Consider the following 22206-nt stretch of genomic DNA (forward strand, 5'->3'; position numbering starts at 1 on the left):
TCGAATTTCAAAATGTCTACTCACTCACAACTTAAAGTCACAATTTTGACCTTGTGTTCCACTGTCACACAATATTGACACAAAGTGCTCACTTACTTTCTGTTATTTGTGATGTACCACTTCATAATCTTGACTATTTTTGATCTCATAATTTTTATTTATTAAGTTTTAGTTTTTACTTAGTATCTCATAATTTTTACTTATTAAGTCATAAGTTTGACTTAGTGAAACACAGCTTTGAGTTAATAGCTATTTCATCATTTTGACTTTGTAAGTCTTCATTTCAGAAGACACTCAGTTGCTCCAACTTCTGACTTAGTATTTCTTAATTGTGACTCATACCCATACTTGTGCTTATGAAATCATTGGTTTAGATCAGGTCATATTTTAAATCAGCGAGTTAATATATAATCATTTTTGACTCAGTATATCATTATATTGACATGTTGTCTCATATTTTTGGGATTAATAAATTCTAGTTTTGATTTAGTATCTTGTAAAATATAAATCTTCCTACATGCTAAAGCATCATTTTTGATTTAGTAAATCACAATTTTGATCTAATAGCTCATCAATTTGGCTTAGTAAGTCTTAATTCTGACTCAGTAAATTTGACTTTGTGACAAATTTCATTTACTTTAAATATTCTTATTTTTATCAGGCTACTTTTTAATTGTCTTGGCACAAATGAGCTTCCATAGCCACTGGATTATTGGCAGAGGGTTGCTTACAGCTCTATCTGTACACCTAAAAAAAAACAAAGTTGTTAGACAAGAATTCACACCCAGTTTCTATGCATGTGAAGCTCACAGTTCACTGAAACTGAAAGATAAAATACACAAACAGCAACTGGAGAAATCAAATGTGGGTTGGAAAAATACAACATATGACCAATGAATAAAATAAATCAGCGTGAGATTATAGGTGAAATGTTCTTATGATGCAACCTAATAGTAGCCTATACTATAAATAACTAGGAGGCTTATTAGTGTAGCCTGTCATTTTGTGCAGGAGGCAACTTTACAACCACAGTTACAACCACGAGTCAGAAACACGGAAATAGTGAGATGGGGGGTTGGACCGCGCATATGTGCGTCTTTGGAGAGAGAGAAAGAGAGAGAGATAGTTGTACTCCTCTCGGCACCCCTGGGAAGAAGCCTGTATCCGACACAGCCTGCCTGCCATTTAAATTTGTCTTTATTCTAATGGGAATATATCGATCTGCATCTATAAATAAGGATTTTTAGTTTCCGAGCAAACTTTGTGACTGGCTTCCTGCAGCATCCTCGGAATCATTCGCCGTTTATTCACCGGATAAGATGGTCATAACGCAACTCACACCGCCTGCCTTCATTCATACGGAATAGTGACTAATAGTCGACCTCTGGCTCTGATGTGTGACAGATCAGGCACACGGTGTCCCTGCAAGAAAGAAAAGTGAGCAGGGCGAGCTGCTGCCGGAGGAATACAAATTATACTGGTGAAAGAAAACACGAACAATGAACCGGGCTGCAGATGAAGAGCGTTAAAACCGAGTTACAGTGTGTGCGTCAGGGTGCTCTCCACCTCCAGCTTCACCGAGGCTATTTATTTTAAAAAGAAATACAGTCATATTTGTGTTTTTGTGCGACTAAACGAAGGGATGACAGTCAAGCTGGACTTCGAGGAGTGTTTGAAGGACTCTCCACGCTTCAGGTAAGTTTCACCTGTTGCTTTATGACTCATTCTAACGTGGAAAAGGTGGCATCCAGCAGCATACAGCTGTTTTGGAGATTTATATAAAGGTTTAAAATGTGAGTAAAAGTAATGTAAAGGTTTAAAATGTGGGTAACACGAAGAAGAAGGAAAAAAGACAGGAAACACTTTTAAAAAGTGCCAATTTGTCGATTTCAGACTCTAGAAAGCAATATTTGTGTCTGTGTTAAGCATTTCTTTATTAGTCAGGTTGCACTGCTGATGCTGAAAAAACCCAGCAGCTCCTTTGAGTCAAAGGTCAGGCCTTGTCATACCCCTGGCAGTATTGGGGTTAAACAAAAAGGGATGAGACAGTAAATGCAGGCCTGAAAGTCTGAAAGCACTGATCTGAGGTGTGACACTGCAGCATTTTGAAGCGTCAGTAAACCACAGGAAGCTCATACAGCAGCTGAAGTCTGCACTCAAATCATATATGGTCATTTAACTGTTTTTGTTGTTGAAGCTGTAATAAAAATGGGTCCCCAGTTGCAAAGATGAACCTCTAATTGATAACTTCATAATACAAGCAACCTAAAAATATCATGCAGCCTTTTTATTTATTTCAACACAGACTTAGCATCTGGTGTAATCAAAGGGGAAGTGTCACTAAGTTTTGCAAGTGGCTCAAGAGAGTGCTTGGCACAGCTTGGGTGTGCCCTGATCATTTTTGGCACCCGGCCTGAGTCACAGTTGCTGGTGTCTTCTCTTTCCAGCTGATTGGGCATACTTCAATCATGAGTCTAGGTCTCTTTCTCTGTCTCTCAATTTTGAATATATGAGGCCTTACACAGCGGCGGAAAGTTTGAGTTGTGGCAGCAGCAGTAGTGAGGTTGCGTGTCAGGGGGAAGAAACGGAGGAAAGGAAAGGGAAGAAGGTCAAGTTATCACACACAGTCAATCAAACAGATAAGCCAAACATGCAGAGGCAGTGAAGGATAATAGGGGAAACAACTAGAGGGAGGAAAAAAGAAAAAACCTGCACTGACAGCTTGGGACAGCAACTCAAATGTGCTGCCTCCTGTTGCTAGGTAACATTGGGGTGGGAGGTGAACAGGAAGTGAGGCGAGATGTGTTGAGGTGATCAACAGGAGAGGCAGGAAGTGTGTTTTCTGTGGGGAGAACCACGGCGGAAACTCAGCTTAAGCTCTTTCTTAACTTTTTGTGTCTGTCTTAAACGCCGTGAATCCAAAAAACTTGTGACACTAATTCAAAGAGGAATGCAAAGGACACGTCTCACTAATGAAGGAATGTTTTTTATCTTCTCACCAGAGGCCTCCTTTCAGCTTTTTTTTTTAATCCTTTCTTTTCTTTCCTTCTCTCCTTAGCTGACTTGTCATTTGGTCGTATTTCAGCAGGACATGACCTCAGTGTTTGATTCAAACTAACAAACACAAAGAGACAAACAGTAACTGTCTGTGCAGGCCCTCCTCTCTTCTCTCTCCTCTCAGTCTCTTTTTTTTTCTCTCTCTCCTTTTTCAGTCTCTGTCTGTGTCTCTCTCTATCTCTGTACTGTCGGTGGAAGGCAGCGGAAACCACATGGTTGAGCTGTTGGTATGAGAGGGGACGAGATACTGACACTCACTCCAAAAAACTGACAAACCCGCCACGTTCAAGACTTTAGAGGGGAGTTTGTGAAATCCAGCTCTCACTCTTGAAAAAAACCCAAAACTTAAGGGCAGTTAAAACAATTAGATATTCTGCAACAAGCAGGGGGGATAGTTTTCTATTGTTGCATAACATTTTCATGACTGATGTGCACCTAAGCTTTTTTCAAACCCACTGAGAACTATTTTAAATGTTGCTTAAGGTCACAAATTTCTAAAAATACCACACGCTTCATGCCAAATTACACTGAAGAATGCACAAAAAGATGCATAGCAGGTGTTTTTTACGCATAATGCAGCCATTTAATATACTGTGTTTTATTAGAATAGTGTATTGTGTTAGTATGTAGCATTTAATATTAGCTTACGTGTGGGTATCATGCATGTACATTATCTTAGTTATGTTTTTATTTCCTGATTTATTTATTTAACAATGACTGTGGGCATCAACCATTGCAATGAATGCACCACAGTGTTCCACCACAGTATTTTTCGTTTGTTGTCCCCTGACAGATATTACATAGTTAAAATTAAAAAACAACACACAATTCAGTTTTTTAGTTTATGTATGTTTTCAGCACAAATCATAAAAAGAGATTATTATTGTTAGTAAAGATATCATACAATATCAATGTGCTACATTGTTTGCTACAGATTAAAACATCCAACATAGACACACACGTTACATAGCACATCTATACATATCATGTAAGGAAATAATTGTGGGAAAAATCAATGTTAATAGCAACAAAAAGACAATATTTAGTCTGCAAAATGTTAGAAAATAGTGAAAATTACCACTCAGAAGTCCACGGTTGCATCTTAAAATTACTGGTTTTATCCAACCCAAAGTCCAAAACCTAAAGACTTAAAACAGGGAAAAGCCACTAATAGTCACATTTGAGATGCTGAAACCAGTGAATTGTTGCCATATATGCTTGGTAAATGATGTTTTGGGCATGTTATGCACGTTACCATGCCATCATTCTCACTAGACTTTAACGTTTTATTGCACTGTAACCTGCATATTACATTGATTTTGCACATATTGTAAAAACGTGTGTGTATTATGAATACTATTCATATGTTTGTTATTCTATTGTAATTTAAAATATTTTAATATTTTTAATACAGTGTATTTCAGAGTGCTGTCCTTTAATGTATAATGACAATAAAACTGAACGTTTATTGACTCAAATGTCAAGAGAATGTCAAGACACTGAAGCTCACATGTATATTGAAATGTGTGATAACCTCGACGCCAAGAGTGTGTATGTGTAACTTTGTGTGTGTGTTTGTATGTTTCAGAGCTGATATCGAGTTGGTCCAAAATGATGTGAGCGAACTCGAGACACGATTAGAAAAGGTGAGATTCATGCACACCTACATATGCTTTTACAGTCCCTGCTCTACTTTGAAAAATGTTCACAGACACACACACGCACACACACACACACACACACACACACACACACACACACACACACACACACACACACACACACACACACAGGTATCAGTTACTGTTGGACACATGCTCTTCATGTGAAGAGGCAGTGAAGTGAGAGGTGGGCAGTGGTGATTGAGGTATGTTTCACCTTAATGTTAGCAGGAAGTAGCGACAGTTGCTGCTTCCCCATCGTATTGTCCCACCACAGAGAGAACTACGGCTTGTTCTGCTTCGCTGTGATAACCTGTATTCCCAGCTGTTCCCACATGTAACAGTTTCAGATCTATTCATCTGATGGAGTGGTCACATGCTGCGTTTTTGTTCCCTCATGGTATTGAATAGGCAGGAATCAAAATGCCACGCCACTCTGCAGTTATACTTCTTGTATCGCTTTTCAAAAAACAAAACAATCTTTCCACAAGTCCTACACAAAGAGCTCGTTTCATTTAACTCTGTACCGCGTTGCATCAGAGAGATGAAGTGGTTTTTAAAAACTGGACTAACAAGGTTCAAGCCCATCAGGTGACTTTTATCTACTCTGGCCTCAAGCAAAAAACTCCACTGTTGCTGCTGTGTACATGACCTTTGACCTTACTATCAAAGCAAGAACGTGAAAGAGAAATTTTCTTACTTGCAGGATTACCAGACGATATTTTATGACAAGATAAGATAACTGAAGTCAAGCTGTCAAGCTACATACTATCATGCTATAGCTTGTTTGATCTGCAGACAGATGTGGCTCTTTGCCAGACATTTTATTGTATTGTATTACAACAGATGTGTGACGCTCCCATCACTCTCCACTCCTCTCTGTTATTAACGAGAAACTAAAACATCTTGCATTATATTTGGATAGCTTATCTGCTATACTAAAATACAGAATGCCTTCTGGAAAGATGTTTAACATCATATTTTTGCCCTCAATGCACCTCATTCATCTCTATTGCCTTGATAAACTAAGAGAAAGTGGTACATTATTCCCGCTGATTGGACAGAGCTATGCTAGGAATTACGTGCCGTCGCCACACTCGCTGTTGTAAATATAACAAAGTTGTAAGTCGTCTGTTGCTAACAGGTGCTGAACACAAGTGGCCTCTTTCATAGAAGACATTTTGACATATCACAGTAGCAAAAGCACAGCTGTAAATAGTCAACGTAAATGACTGGATTCCATTTAGCAAGTTTGGTTTCAGGGTCCTGGTGTTGTGCATGCTAGCTCGCTGTTACACTGTCATGTCTCATTGGCACACTTAAATGTAACTTTTAATCATTGTTAATGTTATTATTTACACCTGTGCTGTCTGCTGTAAAGAAAAGGCTTACTAAAGGATAATGCTAAATGCTAACATTTAGCATCACAGTGCCACAAAAAGCTTGTCAGTTGCACGTGTTAGCAAACATTAACAACTGTAAGCTACTGGTCATACCAGAGCATGTAAGGCACCAAACTCCTGTGCATATTGTATAAATTAAGTGTTTTATTGCTTAGAAATTGAACTCTTCATTGTGAAAACACTGGAAGTTAGATAAACCAAGCTACAACCATTTTAGTACAATACATCTAATTAAGTGTGCTAAAGTGTGCCTCATATTAGCTTCAGCTAAACTTTGGGATACATTTTTGCACAAAATGAGGACTATAGATTTTGTCCCCTATCACTTATTTTGAAAGAACGTTTGAAAGAGATATTTTAATGAACAGAACAAATGATTACAGTGAGCAAAACATTTAGTCACCCAACTGTTGTTTTAAGACAGACTTAAAAAAGAATATGAGCCTATCCTTTAAGCACAGTTTAAGCACACCCACATAGCATACATACCCTGTAACCATGGGTTTGCCCATCACAGTGTTTCCAACATACACAGGATCAAATGAATGAATGAATGAATGAACACAAGTCAATAAAACATATTATGTTACTGGCATCTTGTAAATCCGTTAAACTGTTTGATAGCTTGAATCAATAAACAGAATAGTTATAGGAACTCCTGAAATAACTCCCCATTATGTTTAATTATTCATACTGATTATGACTGGTCGTTTGTCACCTTAAGTGCTTTCTGTTGAAGTGCTGCATTCAGGATGGATTTGACTGTGTTTGTTGTGTGTTTGTGTCATCCAGCTTGTGAAGCAATGCCAGGCCATGCTGGATGCAGGCAAGGTCTACTGCCAAACCAGCAAGAGCTTCATCAACAGTCTCAAGGAGATGGGACGCCAGTGGTCCGGGGACACAATGATGGGGGTGAGAAGAGCATATAGACATACCTTTCATCTGGAAGCTATTTATACACTCTTGTCATCTCTTGTGTATTATCATTTTCACACTCAGATTGTGTCATGTTTACTTTGAAGGTGAAAAAAGCCAGAAAGGTTTCAGTTTTATGTGACTGATCTAAAATAATCATAATCAAAGGTCATAGATGGCTATAATGCAGAAACACCACAAAGTTGATTTGATGAAATGCAGAGTCTAATATCTAAGATGTCTGTCCTGCAGGACTGTTTGGACAAATTTTCGAAAAAGCTGTCTCTCATCGTGGACGGCCAGCAGGTGAGTCCGTCCAGGCCTTTACCGTCTTTGCACCACAGTCTCCATTCTGGTCATAGTGCTTTTCAGTCACCATATGTGGTCAAAAAAGCCAGCAGCACACTGTAGATCACATCTCATTTGACATTTAAAGTTAGAGTTATCTGTGCATCTGTGCTCACTGTAATACTAAATTTGTCCCTGCTACCCCCCCCCCCCCCCCTGTCTCCGTCTTTTTTTCTCTTTTAGGAAGTGATTGAAGTCACACAGAAGTCAGTCAAGACAAAGCTACAGACCTTTGTGAAAGAGTGAGTGGGCTGCTTTTTGTCTCATCTAATCATTTTGTTTTCTTGGTGCCTCTCTCCCACCAGCATCTGATTTCTCTTTGAGTTTGACTGAGTCACTTCCATACTCGTCTGCCAACTATTAGCACGGCGAATGAAAAAAAAAATTAGAGGCTTATAATCCTTCAGGCTCCCTCTCCTCATACTTGGTCTTGATCTGCTGTTATTAGTGGGAATGATATGGTAGATTAGATGAGAGAGAGGATGTGTGACATGTCATTAGCTGGATTTTAACCGGCTGAGCTGCCAGTGAAAGTAGATTTTTTTAAAGCAGCTTTTATTGGATTTAAACAATTTAGCACACATTATAACAAATAGAGAATACTTAAAATAACAATTGCAACTGTCCTCAACCCCTAAAGGTTTGTCAACACATCATGGACACCACGATCCATGAAAAATGCAATGAAAACATTTATAGATAAATAAAAAGATACATTACAATAAGATTAGTGCATTCATTGATTAGTTAAATTAGACCGGAAACTGTTTATCATATGATAAAGTTAGGATTACTTCACATTTAATTGAATATAAGATATGGCACTGGATTTATAAGGGGGATCTTGCACTAACCTCTTAAGTCGGGTATACACTGTGCGATTTTGGGCTGTCCTAGATTAAAGATAACCAATGTGAAAAAAAAAATATCGTTGTGGCTCCACTTACGTCTACTAACCAACTAATGCAGCATGAAATGACGCACCGATCAAAATGACACTGGCACTAAATTCAATGATATATGAAGTAAACAAGCAAGACAAAATGTTTGGGATTCCAACAAAGAAGAAAATCTTGTTGAGTTATAGCAGCAGAAGGCTCATTTGTCTGATGTGTCCTCCAGCTGTTATCATAACCGCACCAAAAAGGACATTGCTTAGCTTCATTGTTTAGCACTACAGTGGTGCAGATGGATATCGCATGCTGACAACATTTTCTTGTATATTGACTTGTGTCATAGATCACGTTTCAGTAGGTGATCATCGTCCAGTCTACATGCAACAAACTTGCTGTCATGCCCGACTTTATTAGATCCAGGTCACACAGTGTGGCTTTCAACACACTTACAGTACAAGACTGCTGAAATCTCACAGTCTGTTGGCGCCATTAGGATTAAGTTCAAATCTTCAGGTAAATAAACTGGAACGTGCGACCAGACCTTCAAGAACAACCTGTCATTCCCTTTTAAAACAGCTTGTAAAGCTGACACTACTTATTGTGCATCTTCGAGTACTCTCTTTAAACTCCCAAATTCACCAAAACTCGCAGTTGTGTAATAGACTTGCAAACAATTTACTTCACACACTTTACTTCACATTTCACTTCCTTAATTGACATTACAGGTTAAATACTTTGGGAATTGAGACTATTGAACCAGAATTAACCATTTCTTCTGTTCCTGTCCGGCAGAGATGTTCGTCGGTTCAAGGATGTGCGCAAGGAGTTTGAGCGCAGCAGTGAATGCCTGGAGGGGGCGCTGTCGAGGAACGCTCAGGCCCCGCGGGGCAAACAACACGAAGTGGAGGAGGCAAGCAACACTTTGCTCAACGCACGCAGGACTTTCAGGTCTGGGGCGCTGGACTACGTCCTGGAGGTGAGAAAGGATTCTCAGAGAAGGAGAAATTCAGTTTTTGATGCAAGCCTAATTTACATTCATGTATCCTTTAAGTAACCTTGATTTGTTTCATAGAGCAGCCTCACATATCACATAGCAAATGCACACATTTACAAACATATAAGCCAAAAGATGCTCACAGAGTTTACATCAGCCTAATCAACAATATCAGAGCTCTGTAGGACAACATGAAGGGGAAAATAAATCACATAACCGATGCATCCAGGTATCAAAAACACTTTGGATAAAATATACGACAGCAGGTCTGACTATAGTTGTGCTTTTGCTGTTTTGAATGATAACAGGTTTGCCTCGGGGCCTCTCTCCAGACTTGTGGTTGTGGTTCTCAGAGACTGAGCTGGCCAGTGAGTTTTTTGGTTATGGAAACATGAACAACTTCTCTAACCACTGCTGCTTCCTTCTTGTTTCAGATTAATGTCATTGAGGCCAAGAAGAAGACAGACATTGTGATGGCAGTGAGTTCACGTTGGCCTATTTGAAGTTCAAAGTTCTTGTTTTTATGAATACGTACAAATCTTTAAAATGTCTCACATGCTTCTTGTCAGATGTTGTCACTGATGGAGGCCCAGGCCCAGTTCTTCGAACTTAACCATGAGTCTGTGTCAGAACTGGACAACTATCGACGAAAACTCACTGAAGAGGTAATTGCCTGTTTGAGCCTGTCTGATATAATTTCCTATGCTACAAATCTTCTACCAGTCATCTAATGAGCCAACATTGCGATCATTGACAAGAATCAGCTCTCCACAAATAAATAACAGCTGGACAGGAAAAAGCGAGACAGCAACAACTCACTCATGTGACGTACTTGGAAAGAGTTTCAGAGCAAGCAAGTCCAGAGTATGTTGGTCATTATTTGCAGCCTTAAGACACAGCTAGCAGCTCTGATATATCAAAGTATGTACATCTCTGTGCTAACAATATTGTTACAGCAGGACTAATTACCTTTTATTCCTATCTATAAACTGATGTAATCCATCAGATGTAAAACGATAAAAAGAAGCAACACAAAAGTAAACCATTAGCTAAAGTTTTCAAGCTGCAATACACGACATTCAGCCACCAGATGTGGAACTATAGCACCAACATCTCACACCAAAACAAACGTGTGTGTCGTTTACTTAACAAAGTTTGGCAAAAAAAGAATGAAGTCAACTGGCGAAACTCAGATCATCTATCAAACTAGGCAGTGCTGATCAAATATGGATGAAGAATCAGTTAGGCCTAATGCTCTGCCTGTTTCTACATATTTTAGTCTACTCTTTAGCTGTAATTTGAGAAAGTTTGTGATTCTGCCACCATCTTGAATTCTTGGAAACGGGCGCAGATGTTATATGAGGGGACTTAAGCACTAACATAGCGAGAAAGACAGAAAATCTTAATTCTCTGCTCTGGTTGCCATTACTCCACTATATCTTTACAGACCAAATACTTGTTTGCTGACATCCAGTGAGGCTCGGTGTAATTTATTGAACCTTTAAAATAGTTAGATTTGGGGAATTATGGTAACTCGCTCTCTTGCCGAGAGTTAGATGAGAAGATCGATACCACTCTCATGACTGTGTGTAAGACTGTAAGTATGGAGTTGGAGCAAGGAGGCGATTAGCCTAGCTTAGCTTAGCATGAAGACCAGATGTAGAGGGAAGCAACTTGCTTGGCTGTCCACAGTTCAGGAATATATATATATATATATATAACTAGTGCTGGTAAATGCCAGGCTAATCTAGTCTACTCTGCTTCCAGTCTTTATGCTAAACTAGGCTAATCACCTCCAGATTGTAGCTTCATATTTAAAGCACAGACATAAGATTGGTATCGATTGTCTCAACTGCCTCTCGGCAAGACAACAAATAAACATATGCAAACCTCAATTCTGTTGAAAACCATCTGATTAAAGAAATATTAATTTAGTACTGTTGGTACAATGTGATAAAAGGCAAAGAAACTTTCCACATACCCAGAGGAGTTCTCACTATAAGTGATGGTTTTTCTTGTGAAATGTTGAAATTGTTAAAATGATTTCCTCATTTGGCCTTTGAAAACCATTGTAGAACCACTGAAAGAATTTGTACACATATGAAACCTGAGATGAGGAATTGCATGTCTCCAATTCCATCATTAAGGGTCACAAGCTGATATATTGTGTAAAATATTGACAGTAAAAGTCATTCATAGAGAGAAATGAACCAGTGATCATTTGACTTTATTTAAAAAAATGCTTTGCAGATGTTTTATGAGCCAGGAAATGGGTTTTATTTGGTTGTCGGTAAGATATTTTGAAAATAAACAAAACCATGTTTGTGTACAATTAAGCACGTAGTTCCTTTTAGAGATGAGACCCAAAGTAAAGTTTGGGCAAATTGCATCAGACCAGTTCTTGTCGTGTTCCTTGGCGCCGAGCAGAAGAGTCACAAGGTGACAGCACACTTTCATCATGACAGGAAAAAGAGAGCAACAACAGGAAATACTTCACATGGCAGCGTGTGTATCTGTGTGTGTGTATGTGTGTGCGTGTGCCTTTTGGTCAGTTTAAAAAGGGAAAACATTTTTGCACCGTCAACCCTGCACATCAGCAGTATTAGCGTGTTATTTTCAAATGAAAAGAATGTGAGACAGGAAATTCATTTTGCAAGCGCTTACTGGCCGAATCAAACCACAACACAGCTCTTCCTATTTCAACAGGAAATGATAGCAACGACAATAAGCAGAGGAGATGGAGAGACCTTGAGGAATAATATACTTAAGAGAGTCTATCTGAGAGAAACCACCAGTGTTGTTCTTCAGTTTGGCGCAGGAAATAGGAAGAGGTTCAACACTTCCTACTTCCTGTTTCCTGAAAAGCAAAGTCTACAGGAGGGATGACCTTCCCCGAACCTGTTTATCTCTTCATTTATCGCAGAAGCAAAATGTTGTGAAGGAAAGGAAAAGGGAAGTCAACCCATAGCCAGAAAATACAGCACAAGAACTAGATAATGAACAAGAAAAGAGACATGACCCACACAATAACACTTTGTAATTTTCAAGGATGCCAGCGTCTTCTAAATACCCTCTCCTGCCATCTTCTTTTCTCTTTCTTTTTCTCACTCTTTTTAAGCCCTTTGTCTCACCAAATACATTTAAATATACTTTTTGTAACTGATATTATTTGGGATTTCCATGTAGAACATTTGTTTAAGCGATGGTTCATGTAAGAGCCTGTAGCAGCTGAGATAAACTTATATTATGACTGTTGGAGTTTTAAGCCTCAGTGTTTGTATTCGGCCGGCTGAAGTGTGTTTGAACGAGATGATAAATGAGTGGCGGTTGTTTGAGAAAGCTCAGTAGATTAAACATTAAAGCTTTAAAGCTGCTGATGTTAGGGATGCCCTTGTGGCCTAATGGTTAACGCACATACCACATAACAACATTCACAGTTCAACCCTCTGCCAGGGGAACTGTGCTGTGCGTGTCTCACCCATCTCTTTCCCCTCATCCTTCCTGTTTTTACACTGTCTGTCAATTAAAGGCAAAAAGCCCCAAAAAACTTTAAAGAAAAAAAGCTGCTGAGATTGGCCATGCAGCCTTATGGACAGACTGATGTAGATAATTTAAAAATCAATATTTGTGTCTCTTTTTCTGTTTTATCAGACCACACAGTTTGTCCTGGACTCTGCCCGAGAGAAGAGAGACATGGAGCAAAAACACAGTGCAATCAAGAAAATGGTAAAAAGTTAAAAACATTTAACATGTAAACAAATACTTTATTGAAATATTGAATTTCCCCAAGTGAAAAATGTTGAAAGGGCCATAACCGAGGTGATTTGCTACATCTCTAACTAATGTTTTTAAATTTCCGCCACTGTTTCAGTGACTAACAGTGACTCATCTTCCTCAAAACGTTTCTAGGATGTTTCTTATGATGACTCAATTATGGATTTCAATACTGACGCAGCCAATGGGATCGCCATGGAGGGCTACCTCTACAAGAGAGCCAGTAACGCCTTCAAGACCTGGAGCAGGTACAGGTTTATGCAGGAAATGTCTCTCACTGGACTTGCAGGAGCTCTGCACTTTGATGCCATGATCACTTGTAAAGATACCAGTTTATTTTAAATAGGAGTTTCTATTCTGTGTGTCTGTGTGTCCAGTAAGTAACCATTCATTTATTTTCATCTTCTTTCTCCACTTCAGGCGCTGGTTTTCAATTCAGAAAAATCAACTGGTGTATCAGAAGAAATTCAAGGTAAATTAAACATAAATGTCTCTTTTTTACAAACACATTGTTCTGCTGACTGATTGATACAAAGCATATGTCGGCTTGGTTAGTACTTGGATGGTACTTCCCTTCCTGGGAATAACAAAGTTGCTGCTGGAAGTGATGTTGATGGGCCAGTAGGGGGCAGTCTTCCATCTGGTCCCGTAAAATTCCAATACCCCAGTGCAGTGAGAGGGACGCTGCACTGTAGGAGATGCCGTCCTTTTGATGAAACCAAGCTCCTAACTCCCTGTGGTCATTAGATATCCTATGGCACTTAGTAGAAAGAGTAGGGGGTTCCCCAGCGTCCTGGCATAATTCCCAACCTGCCTCTCTCCATCTCACCATCTAATCAGCTCTCAGTGTAATTGGCTCAATCATTCCCTCCCTCTCCACCTCAAGCTGATGTGTGGTGCTCTTTCATCCAGGTGGGTGCTACAGATTGGTGGTGCTTGAGGCAAATTTCCCCCCTTTAATGTGAAGCGCTTTGGTTATTAAGATAAAGTGCTATGTTGAATCCATTATTATTTCCTTAAAAGGCTTGAACAGCCAAACCTAGCTAACACCTTGAAAAAAACAATAAACACAAACATGCATATTATATGCTCAGTCTGACCTGCATGTGTTTCCTGTATGCGTCTCTCTCAGGACCAGCCTACAGTTGTGGTGGAGGACTTGCGTCTTTGCACCGTCAAACCCAGCACTGAAAACGAAAGACGATTCTGCTTTGAAGTGGTCTCCCCATCAAAGTGAGTTTTTCCATGGGCGAACATGCAGTCTTGCATAGATGTGTGTGTTTGGAGCAGAACTGACTAATTAAGTGTTCATTGCATGTGTGTGTGTGTGTGTGTGTGTGTGTGTGTGCAGGTGCTGTTCGTTGCAGGCCGACTCAGAAAGACAGCAACAAGCGTGGATCAGTGCGGTCCAAAACAGCATCGCCTCAGCCTTTCAGGAGCACAGAGAAGAACCGCATAGCCCAGTGAGAATACACACCTACACACACATCATCCTGTATATCACCATTTTTCAGTGGGAGTTTAATCCGATAAGATGTCAGAGGAAGAGGTGCGCTTTTGTGTGTCTCCTCGTTCCTGTGTTTCACGTGTTGATGTGTGTGTGTGTGTGTGTGTGTTTGTGGGGGTTTTCAGAGAGAGCGCTGCACTTCGATGTCTACGGGCTGTTCAGGTGGAGCTGGAGGATCAGATCAGGTGAAGGAGGGCCCCAAAGCACTGGAGGAGGTTCAGGCGATCCCGGGGAACAAGCAGTGCTGCGACTGCGGAGAGCCCGGTCCTGACTGGGCCTCCATCAACCTGGGCATCACGCTGTGTATCATCTGCTCAGGAATACACAGGTACACACACTCTTACACGCACACACACATATAGATAAACACTACTTTAAATCTGAGCTCTAATGGTTTCCCTCTCCTAACAGGAGCCTGGGAGTTCATTTCTCCAAAGTACGCTCCCTCACCCTTGACTCCTGGGAGCCGGAGCTCATTAAGGTAATTTTACTTCTTAACTATATGAGCTACACAACCTCATTAGTGTCTTTTTCTGTATTAACAAAAAGTTCCAGTGAGAATTATCACTAATCAAGGCATCAGGGAATAACTGACTTGAAATGGCTCTCTAATAACAACAATATGTACTGATATAAGTATATTTTTTTATCTCTTTGCTTTCTTTAGTTGATGTGTGAATTAGGCAACACAGTAATCAACAAGATCTACGAGGCTCGGATTAATGAGATCACCATCAAGAAGCCCAGCTCCTCCAGTCCCAGGTATAAACACTCCTACATACACACAATAAATGGACACTCTGCTGCTTTTACATGTCTAGTTTACTCCACTTGTCACTGAAGGTTCTCCTGAGTGTGTGAAAACACTTGTATAATGTCTGTATAATGACCACATATCTTTGTAGTAGAAACACTTATGTGTCCTGATGCTTTCCTTTATAAGGACGTCATCAATGCATGAAGTGGTGATAGTTTATACGCCAACGTCAAATGAGTTCAGTCTGCCAATCTCAACAATTGGAATAGTTCTTGAAGCATTTTTGTTTACTTAGCTAGCCAGTGCGAAAGTGATGTGGACAGTAACGAAATCAGCTGAACACCTTGGAGACGCATGATAGACACAGGCGTGAACAACAACGTGTCTCGGATGTCCACTTGAGTTTGGATCACTGAAATGCATTTTCAAACCATTATATAACTTTATTTTTAACAGAAAGCTTGTGTAACTGGGGCTATGGACATTTGTGTTCACCAGGGTGGGGAAGTAACAAAAGATACTATAGGGGAAAAGTAGGATTCAACATTTTTAAAGTTTGACACAAACAAACTAGGGATAGTCAGGATATGTTGATCTGTGCCGGATCGTGTTTTTTTCTCTTTTTATTTCCTCCCGAAGTTTGAAAAAAACAGAGCACTTATATTTAGATAATTTCCAACAGAGAAATGAACCAGACTTATATTTATTTCTTCAATTCATAATCAAATCTTCAACTCAATGTTTTTTCCTCTGTAATGTGGCCTTATTTATAATATTTACCTTGAAATACAGTTTAATGATCATAATACGCTAATCTGCGGGTCAGTCACACTCTTTGTGATTTGGTCACTGCCACCACTCAGCTTCTAATGCCTAAATACAAATTCAGGCCCAGCCATCATAGTTGTATGGAAATCAGTGGTCGATTTGTTTTGTATAAATCAGATCGAAGTGTTACGCTGAAGCTAGCGCTGCACAAAGGGAAACCGGTATATTAGGCACAAGCAGTCAAACGAGATGGTCTGCCATTGATGGGAAATCACAGCGTGGAGAAGCCATGGTGGTTTACTTTGGTTGAGGTCTTCTGAAAATGTGTATCAATGGAAATGAACTAGGTCTCAACTGACTTTGGACATTTAAGGGTTCAAAAGTTTGCCTTTACTGCAATTCTGATGGAAAACTAATGTTGCTAAAGCAAAAAAAATAACTCAGGTGAAAGAATTACATACATGCTTATAGATAAAGTTTTAAATGTCCATGTGTCAATGGATTCAGGCATTTTATTTATTTGCATATTTGCAAAAAAGTCAGGTTTGGTCCTTTATAAAGTGACAATAGCACAGACCCATAATACAAACCTGTCATCGAATAGGAACTTGTTTGGAAAAGATAAATGTTTTATATCATTATGTTGACCCAACATGTTAAATACACTCTTCATCCTCCTGCAGTTATACTGATGTCACTATATAAAGGTATAATTCTGCCTGTTTATGGTGTATTGTTACTTTGCCACACCCCTATGAGTGGTTTGGCTCCATCTCCCAACACCTTTGAAGAGGATTATATGTGTTGAGATCAGTAGACTGAGTTTTAAAAACTACTCCCTCTGCAAAGAAAGCATGTGGTTTATCAGCTACAACTCTCTTATATTTAGACATAGTTTTTGACTTCCTCTTCTCTCCTCTGTATTGTGTCGCAGCAGACAGGAAGTGCCACAGGTACATACATGATACAGATGGTAAATGTTGTAACTAAAGTGTCCTCTGGAAATCTGCATGCTTTCTGTAGCATGAGCTTTCACTTTGGTCCTGTCTGGGTTTATATTGAAAGTTTTTAAATATCATTTTCTTGCCATGTTTGTTTTTTATTCTCATTCACATATTGACAGACCAAATGCCTTACAGTACACAACTGATGATAATTGGTATTGAATCTTTTCTAAAGGTTGCTATTGTGCTGTAATTAAATACTGAAGAGAAGGACGCACTTTGAGGCTATCTCGTTTAAACTGATTTCATTACTCCATTTAAAGACACTAAGTGCAGCAGGGACATCTGTTAAGCATTCTTGTCCCACAGCTGCACAAGCAAGCTGTGCAGCCAAGCAGAGAACAAGTAAAGCCAGAAATTTACTGCCTGTAGACAAAAATGTTCTCCCCGTTCCTGTCTATTAATCTCTCTGCTTTCTGTCACTTAGAGGGGACAAGGAGTCGTGGATTAGATCGAAATACGTGGAGAAGAAGTTCATCCAAAAGCTGCCGGAGACTGGCAGGAACCCCCCGCTGAGGCGAAGCAGCGCCAGGAGAAACCGGACAGCCACACAGGACCGGACCGCAGAGAGACCGCCGATCAAACCCAAACCGAATCGAGCAACGTTGCCTCGGGTCACAGGTAAACCTTTAGATCCAAGAACTGGGAGCAATGGATGATGCTTTGGAAATCTGCAGGCTGTCTAATAACTCAGCAGGGTGCTGGCTTGTTGTTGAGTTCACTCACTCCTGCTGATGTCAACGGAACAGAAATATACACACACACACTGAAGCAATCCCCAAAATTGGTGATCCAGCAAAAGTTGCTAATCCTAAAGGCCTAGTCTGCTGTATTGTGTGTGTGTGTGCTGCTGTTGTGGCAGTCAGCAGGATAAACAGTAATCAGGCCTCACTCTCACACACACTCTGTCTCTCTTTCCTCAGGACTGAACCCCAGTGATCTTTTCCAAAAGAACAATACAGAGATTTACAAAGGTGAGATAAAACATGTGACACATCTGAACTGACAAACATGTGCAGGGTGCTTAATGTGGATTATCCATCTAGAACATTTCATATTCAAAAGTATAAGTCTCTTCTCCTTTCAGATGTGGAGGAGGAAGAGGAGGATCTGAGCGGCCTTCACCCCGGGGCGCTGCTTTACCGCTCGGCAGAGATGCAGAAATTCCCCGTCATGGCGGACGCGTTGGCCCACGGAGCCGACGTCAACTGGGTCAACGCGGCAGACTCGTCCAGGACGCCACTGTTACAGGCTGTCTCTGTGGTGCGGAAAACTTTCAGATTGTCTTGAAACATGTTGTGAGATCTCAAATACGCCTCTGAATTTCCTTTAGTGCCACCATCAGGTCAAAACTCCCACTCCTGATATCATGTCAAAATTTCCGCAAGCACACGAGCAAAAAAGATCTCATGAGTAATGTGTCATCAAATTTACTGAACACAGTCACGCTCACCAGAGGACAAACTGTTTCCGTTTTGGTTGCTTCCCTGTTGCACCACCTTCAAACCAAAATGTCATCTCAACACTCAAGATACATTATAATTACCATTAATTTTGCTGAGATGTTTCCAGGGGGATAAATCCTTAGGATGAATTTTATATTTTTGGTACCAGGACTGAAAAAGCACTAAGAATAGGGCATGCTTTATTCCAGCCTTTAGGAGCCACTAGCAGGGCTTTATATTTACGTCTTCTTGTTTTAACTTGTTTGGACAATGTGACAGTAGGGAAAGGTTTAGATTGCATCGTCAGTGGATAAAAATCTGCTCACGTCGTCTTGTGTTTCCTGAGCAGAACGCCTTGGCAGCCTGCGAGTTCCTGCTGCAGAACGGCGCCAACGTCAACCAGGTGGACAGTGACGGGAGAGGACCGCTGCACCACGCCACCATCCTGGGTCACACAGGGTACAAATGAACACACACACACGTACACTGTTACAAGCAGAAGTCATCCAGACATCTATAAGCAAAAAAAAAAGGAGAACAAGCCTTCGATCTTTGATATGCAAATGAAATACATGCAAAACCAATTAAACCCAGACTGCAAAAAAGGTCAAAACTCCAATGTGGAAAAATTCAATGTTTTGCTTCAACAGAGGTCAGTTTTTCAGACAGAAATCTCAGTGCAGAAAAATAAACAGACAACGTTTATACACACAGACACACACACACTAAAAGAGCATCTGTTGAAGCCTTCAGGCACTGAGCCCAACACCATTAACAATGAAGCTAAATCAATAAAATATCCAAGAAACAGAGACATCATACATTCTCCCTTTTTACACAAATTATGTTTCTGTTTTGGGGTATAGTGGAAAATATAGTGTCAACAAATAGGAAGTGATGAATTAGAGGAAAAAATACTGAAACTTTTTCCACAGGCTAGGATGGTTAGAAATCACAAAGTTAAGAATTTTAAATACTGTGGATGTCTTCTACCTGTAAGTAATACAGGAGTTTGCAGTTAATATGATGTAAAGGCTGTTAGTATTGGCTCAGTGTACATGAACATGGCTATTTAAAAGAACATAACTGCAGATAAAATGGAGTCCTACACAGTTTATCTTATCAAAACATAAGGCAGAATGTGGCTCTAATCTCATTTGGCACGTCTTCGGTGCAGTTTGGAACATGATTCGTCCTACTTTCTTTGTAAGTGTTGTTTTTACATTTCATTTAAGAACAGTACAAAGGATTTTATGCAGATTTCTTTAATCTGGCCTCCAAAATTTAAAGATGCTGCTTCTTCTGACAGCAGAGAATTCAGATCAGGGTTTTGTGTTGCCCTCTGGAAACTCTCCTCATGTGTCTCTTTGTGTTTCCAGGTTGGTCTGTCTCTTCTTGAAGCGAGGAGCTGACTACCACGCCAAAGACAAGGATCAGAAAGATCCCATAACAATCTCCGTGGAAAACGCCAACGCCGACATTGTCACTTTGTAAGTGTTTTGAGACAGGAGAAACCTCTGAAGAATAACAGCAGCATTTTGTAACCGATCTCTCTTCTCACTTTCAGGCTGCGGATCGCCAAAATGAACAAGGAGATGCGGGAGATGGACGGAGCCTTTGGCCAATCAGGTCACTCAGGGGGGCAGGGATTTGGGGGTTTATCAAGCGGGACGGGAAGTGGGCTGGCCCACACCAGGAAGAGCCTCCAGGCTTTAAAGAACCATATAAGTGGCTGGGCTCTTGGGGGGCAAAATGATTAGTAAAGATACGAATCAGCAAAGCAAGGCTGGAATGGTCTTGGTTTTTATTTGGTCGTTAGCTAAAAGGAAAATCCAGTCGTGAAGCAACAGAAATCGCTGGTTTTGCAGTGTCGTGATGTTTTTCTGCAACATTTTATATCATTAAAACTTGCAGAATATTGTAGGCGAAAATGTGACAACTATCTAAGAAGCATAAAATCCAGAAAGAACTGAATGTACAGTAGGAGACAGGGTATAGCGACAGTGTGAAGGCAGATTTACCAAGGATGTAACTGAAAGCAGATCCGTCGATCGCTGCAGACAGGACAATGTCTTGTGTTACAAAGAAACGACGCTGTGAGAAACATTCTTCCACAAAGCCACATTGCACTTTTGAGTTACAAACGCACAGTCAACCTGCACTTTTAAACCCACAGACTCTCCAAATACCTTGTCAATAGAGACTGCTGCAAGTGGGTGTTGCTGTTGTATAAAACGGTGTATATATTGTATATATAATAGACATAAAGGTCTGCATTTGTAGCTGATATACTGTATATTTGGGTTGTTTTTAGTCTGTACAGTACAGCCTGCTGGTTTTATCAGATTTATCAGTCTTTTTTAGTCCAGTTATGTAAGCTAAATCCAGTACTGGGTTTGGTTCTCTTCTACTATTCTATGAATAGTGACACCGTTTAAACCTTTTCACTTTTATTCTTGTTATAAATTACGTGTTATATTTATCAGAAAGTGTACTGTAGCTCTTGAGCTTAAGGTCAACTGTGGGTTTTGTTTGCATTTTGTCATTTGGCTGTTTTTCAAGCTGCAAAGTCCATTCCTTCATGACTGACCTCGAGTAAATACTGAGGCTTTTGTTGTTAAGTTTCTCGTGTAAGCTGTGTTGAGCTTGTTTCACTCGTGAGGGAATGGGAACGTGATGCTTTTGCCTGCTTGAAACTGATCCACACTGCTGGTCAGTATTTGACGTGCTGTGCTTTATCATTGTGTGTCTCTGTGTGCACTCGTGTGTCTTTGCCTTCCGCCCCGCTGAGATGTTCCAGCTGGTTTCGACTGCTTGTGCAGTGTGCCACCTACTGCAAACTCAGAGGTAAAGTGCATGTGCATGCTTTTATATGTGTGTGTTGAGTCGTCCGGTTGCATGCTTCTGGCTTTAGGGCTACAATTCTGCCATGTGTTCAGGAAATAGTCAAAATTGAACGTGTCCTCCGTGAAATTACGTAGCTTTTGATGAAAGATGTTATGGTTCAAACGCAGCTGTGTTGCATTAAAATAGAGGATGTGTTCAGAGGGAATCTGGCACAACATGGACATGTGGCCAAGAAATGAAAATCAAGAAAAGATGGCATCAATTTAAATAATGGATTCTTAAACTTAAACTTTTTCTTCTTCTTATACTCCTGAAACTTGAAGGTTTTAGGCTCATGTCTTCTGTTTTTTTTCAGGTGATGACACCTACCATGACATCTTCAGAGACTTTTCACAGATGGCTTCACACAACCCAGAGAAGCTCAAACGCCGAAGTGCAGACCCCAAAATCTAACCAGCTGCTGCTGCCGCCTCTTCACACCGCCACACATTTCACACTTCAGCCCTACATACTTACACACATGTACAAAACTTGCCCGTATTTAGCCCCCGAAGGCATGCGGACACACACACACACACACACACACACACACACACACACACTTTTCCCTGGCTACCTGCCACATGTTCAGTCATAGCTCAGCTGGTGTTGACTTCAGAGGAGATGAACACTGAATTCTTTGTGCCAACACGTCAGGAGCAGAACAATTGTGTCGGACTGGAACAGCTTTATGAGACCAGCATGAGGTGTCTTTATGTCTAGCAGAGGGTAACACCATCACTCTGCCAAAATGTACTAATTAAATCCGGTAAATCTGTTTCTTTTTAAGT

At 40.3% G+C, this 22206-nt stretch overlaps 1 protein-coding gene across 2 annotated transcripts in view; it reads left to right on the forward strand.

The window, feature by feature from the left end:
- Positions 1 to 22193, forward strand: part of acap1 (ArfGAP with coiled-coil, ankyrin repeat and PH domains 1) — a 479281-nt gene extending 457088 nt beyond the window's left edge. The window contains exons 2-24 of one of the 2 annotated variants that reach the window (XM_062445085.1): positions 1607 to 1695; positions 4646 to 4703; positions 6914 to 7033; positions 7289 to 7342; positions 7568 to 7626; positions 9073 to 9256; positions 9709 to 9753; positions 9844 to 9939; positions 12926 to 13000; positions 13184 to 13296; positions 13469 to 13520; positions 14181 to 14281; positions 14400 to 14511; positions 14681 to 14883; positions 14967 to 15036; positions 15223 to 15317; positions 17512 to 17705; positions 18008 to 18058; positions 18172 to 18347; positions 18876 to 18988; positions 19909 to 20019; positions 20097 to 20158; positions 21732 to 22193. In XM_062445085.1, coding sequence (XP_062301069.1) covers positions 1643 to 1695; positions 4646 to 4703; positions 6914 to 7033; positions 7289 to 7342; positions 7568 to 7626; positions 9073 to 9256; positions 9709 to 9753; positions 9844 to 9939; positions 12926 to 13000; positions 13184 to 13296; positions 13469 to 13520; positions 14181 to 14281; positions 14400 to 14511; positions 14681 to 14883; positions 14967 to 15036; positions 15223 to 15317; positions 17512 to 17705; positions 18008 to 18058; positions 18172 to 18347; positions 18876 to 18988; positions 19909 to 20019; positions 20097 to 20158; positions 21732 to 21829 — 2295 coding nt within the window. In that variant the 5' untranslated portion in view covers positions 1607 to 1642 and the 3' untranslated portion in view covers positions 21830 to 22193. Of the gene's footprint in view, positions 1 to 1141; positions 1696 to 4645; positions 4704 to 6913; positions 7034 to 7288; positions 7343 to 7567; positions 7627 to 9072; positions 9257 to 9708; positions 9754 to 9843; positions 9940 to 12925; positions 13001 to 13183; positions 13297 to 13468; positions 13521 to 14180; positions 14282 to 14399; positions 14512 to 14680; positions 14884 to 14966; positions 15037 to 15222; positions 15318 to 17511; positions 17706 to 18007; positions 18059 to 18171; positions 18348 to 18875; positions 18989 to 19908; positions 20020 to 20096; positions 20159 to 21731 lie in introns of those variants that run through there. The other variant, XM_062445086.1, reaches the window with a different exon arrangement.
- Positions 22194 to 22206: the final 13 nt, after the last annotated feature.

The sequence above is a fragment of the Scomber scombrus genome, chromosome 23 (genome assembly GCF_963691925.1).
Source record: "Scomber scombrus chromosome 23, fScoSco1.1, whole genome shotgun sequence".
In the NCBI taxonomy this organism is placed as follows: domain Eukaryota; kingdom Metazoa; phylum Chordata; class Actinopteri; order Scombriformes; family Scombridae; genus Scomber; species Scomber scombrus.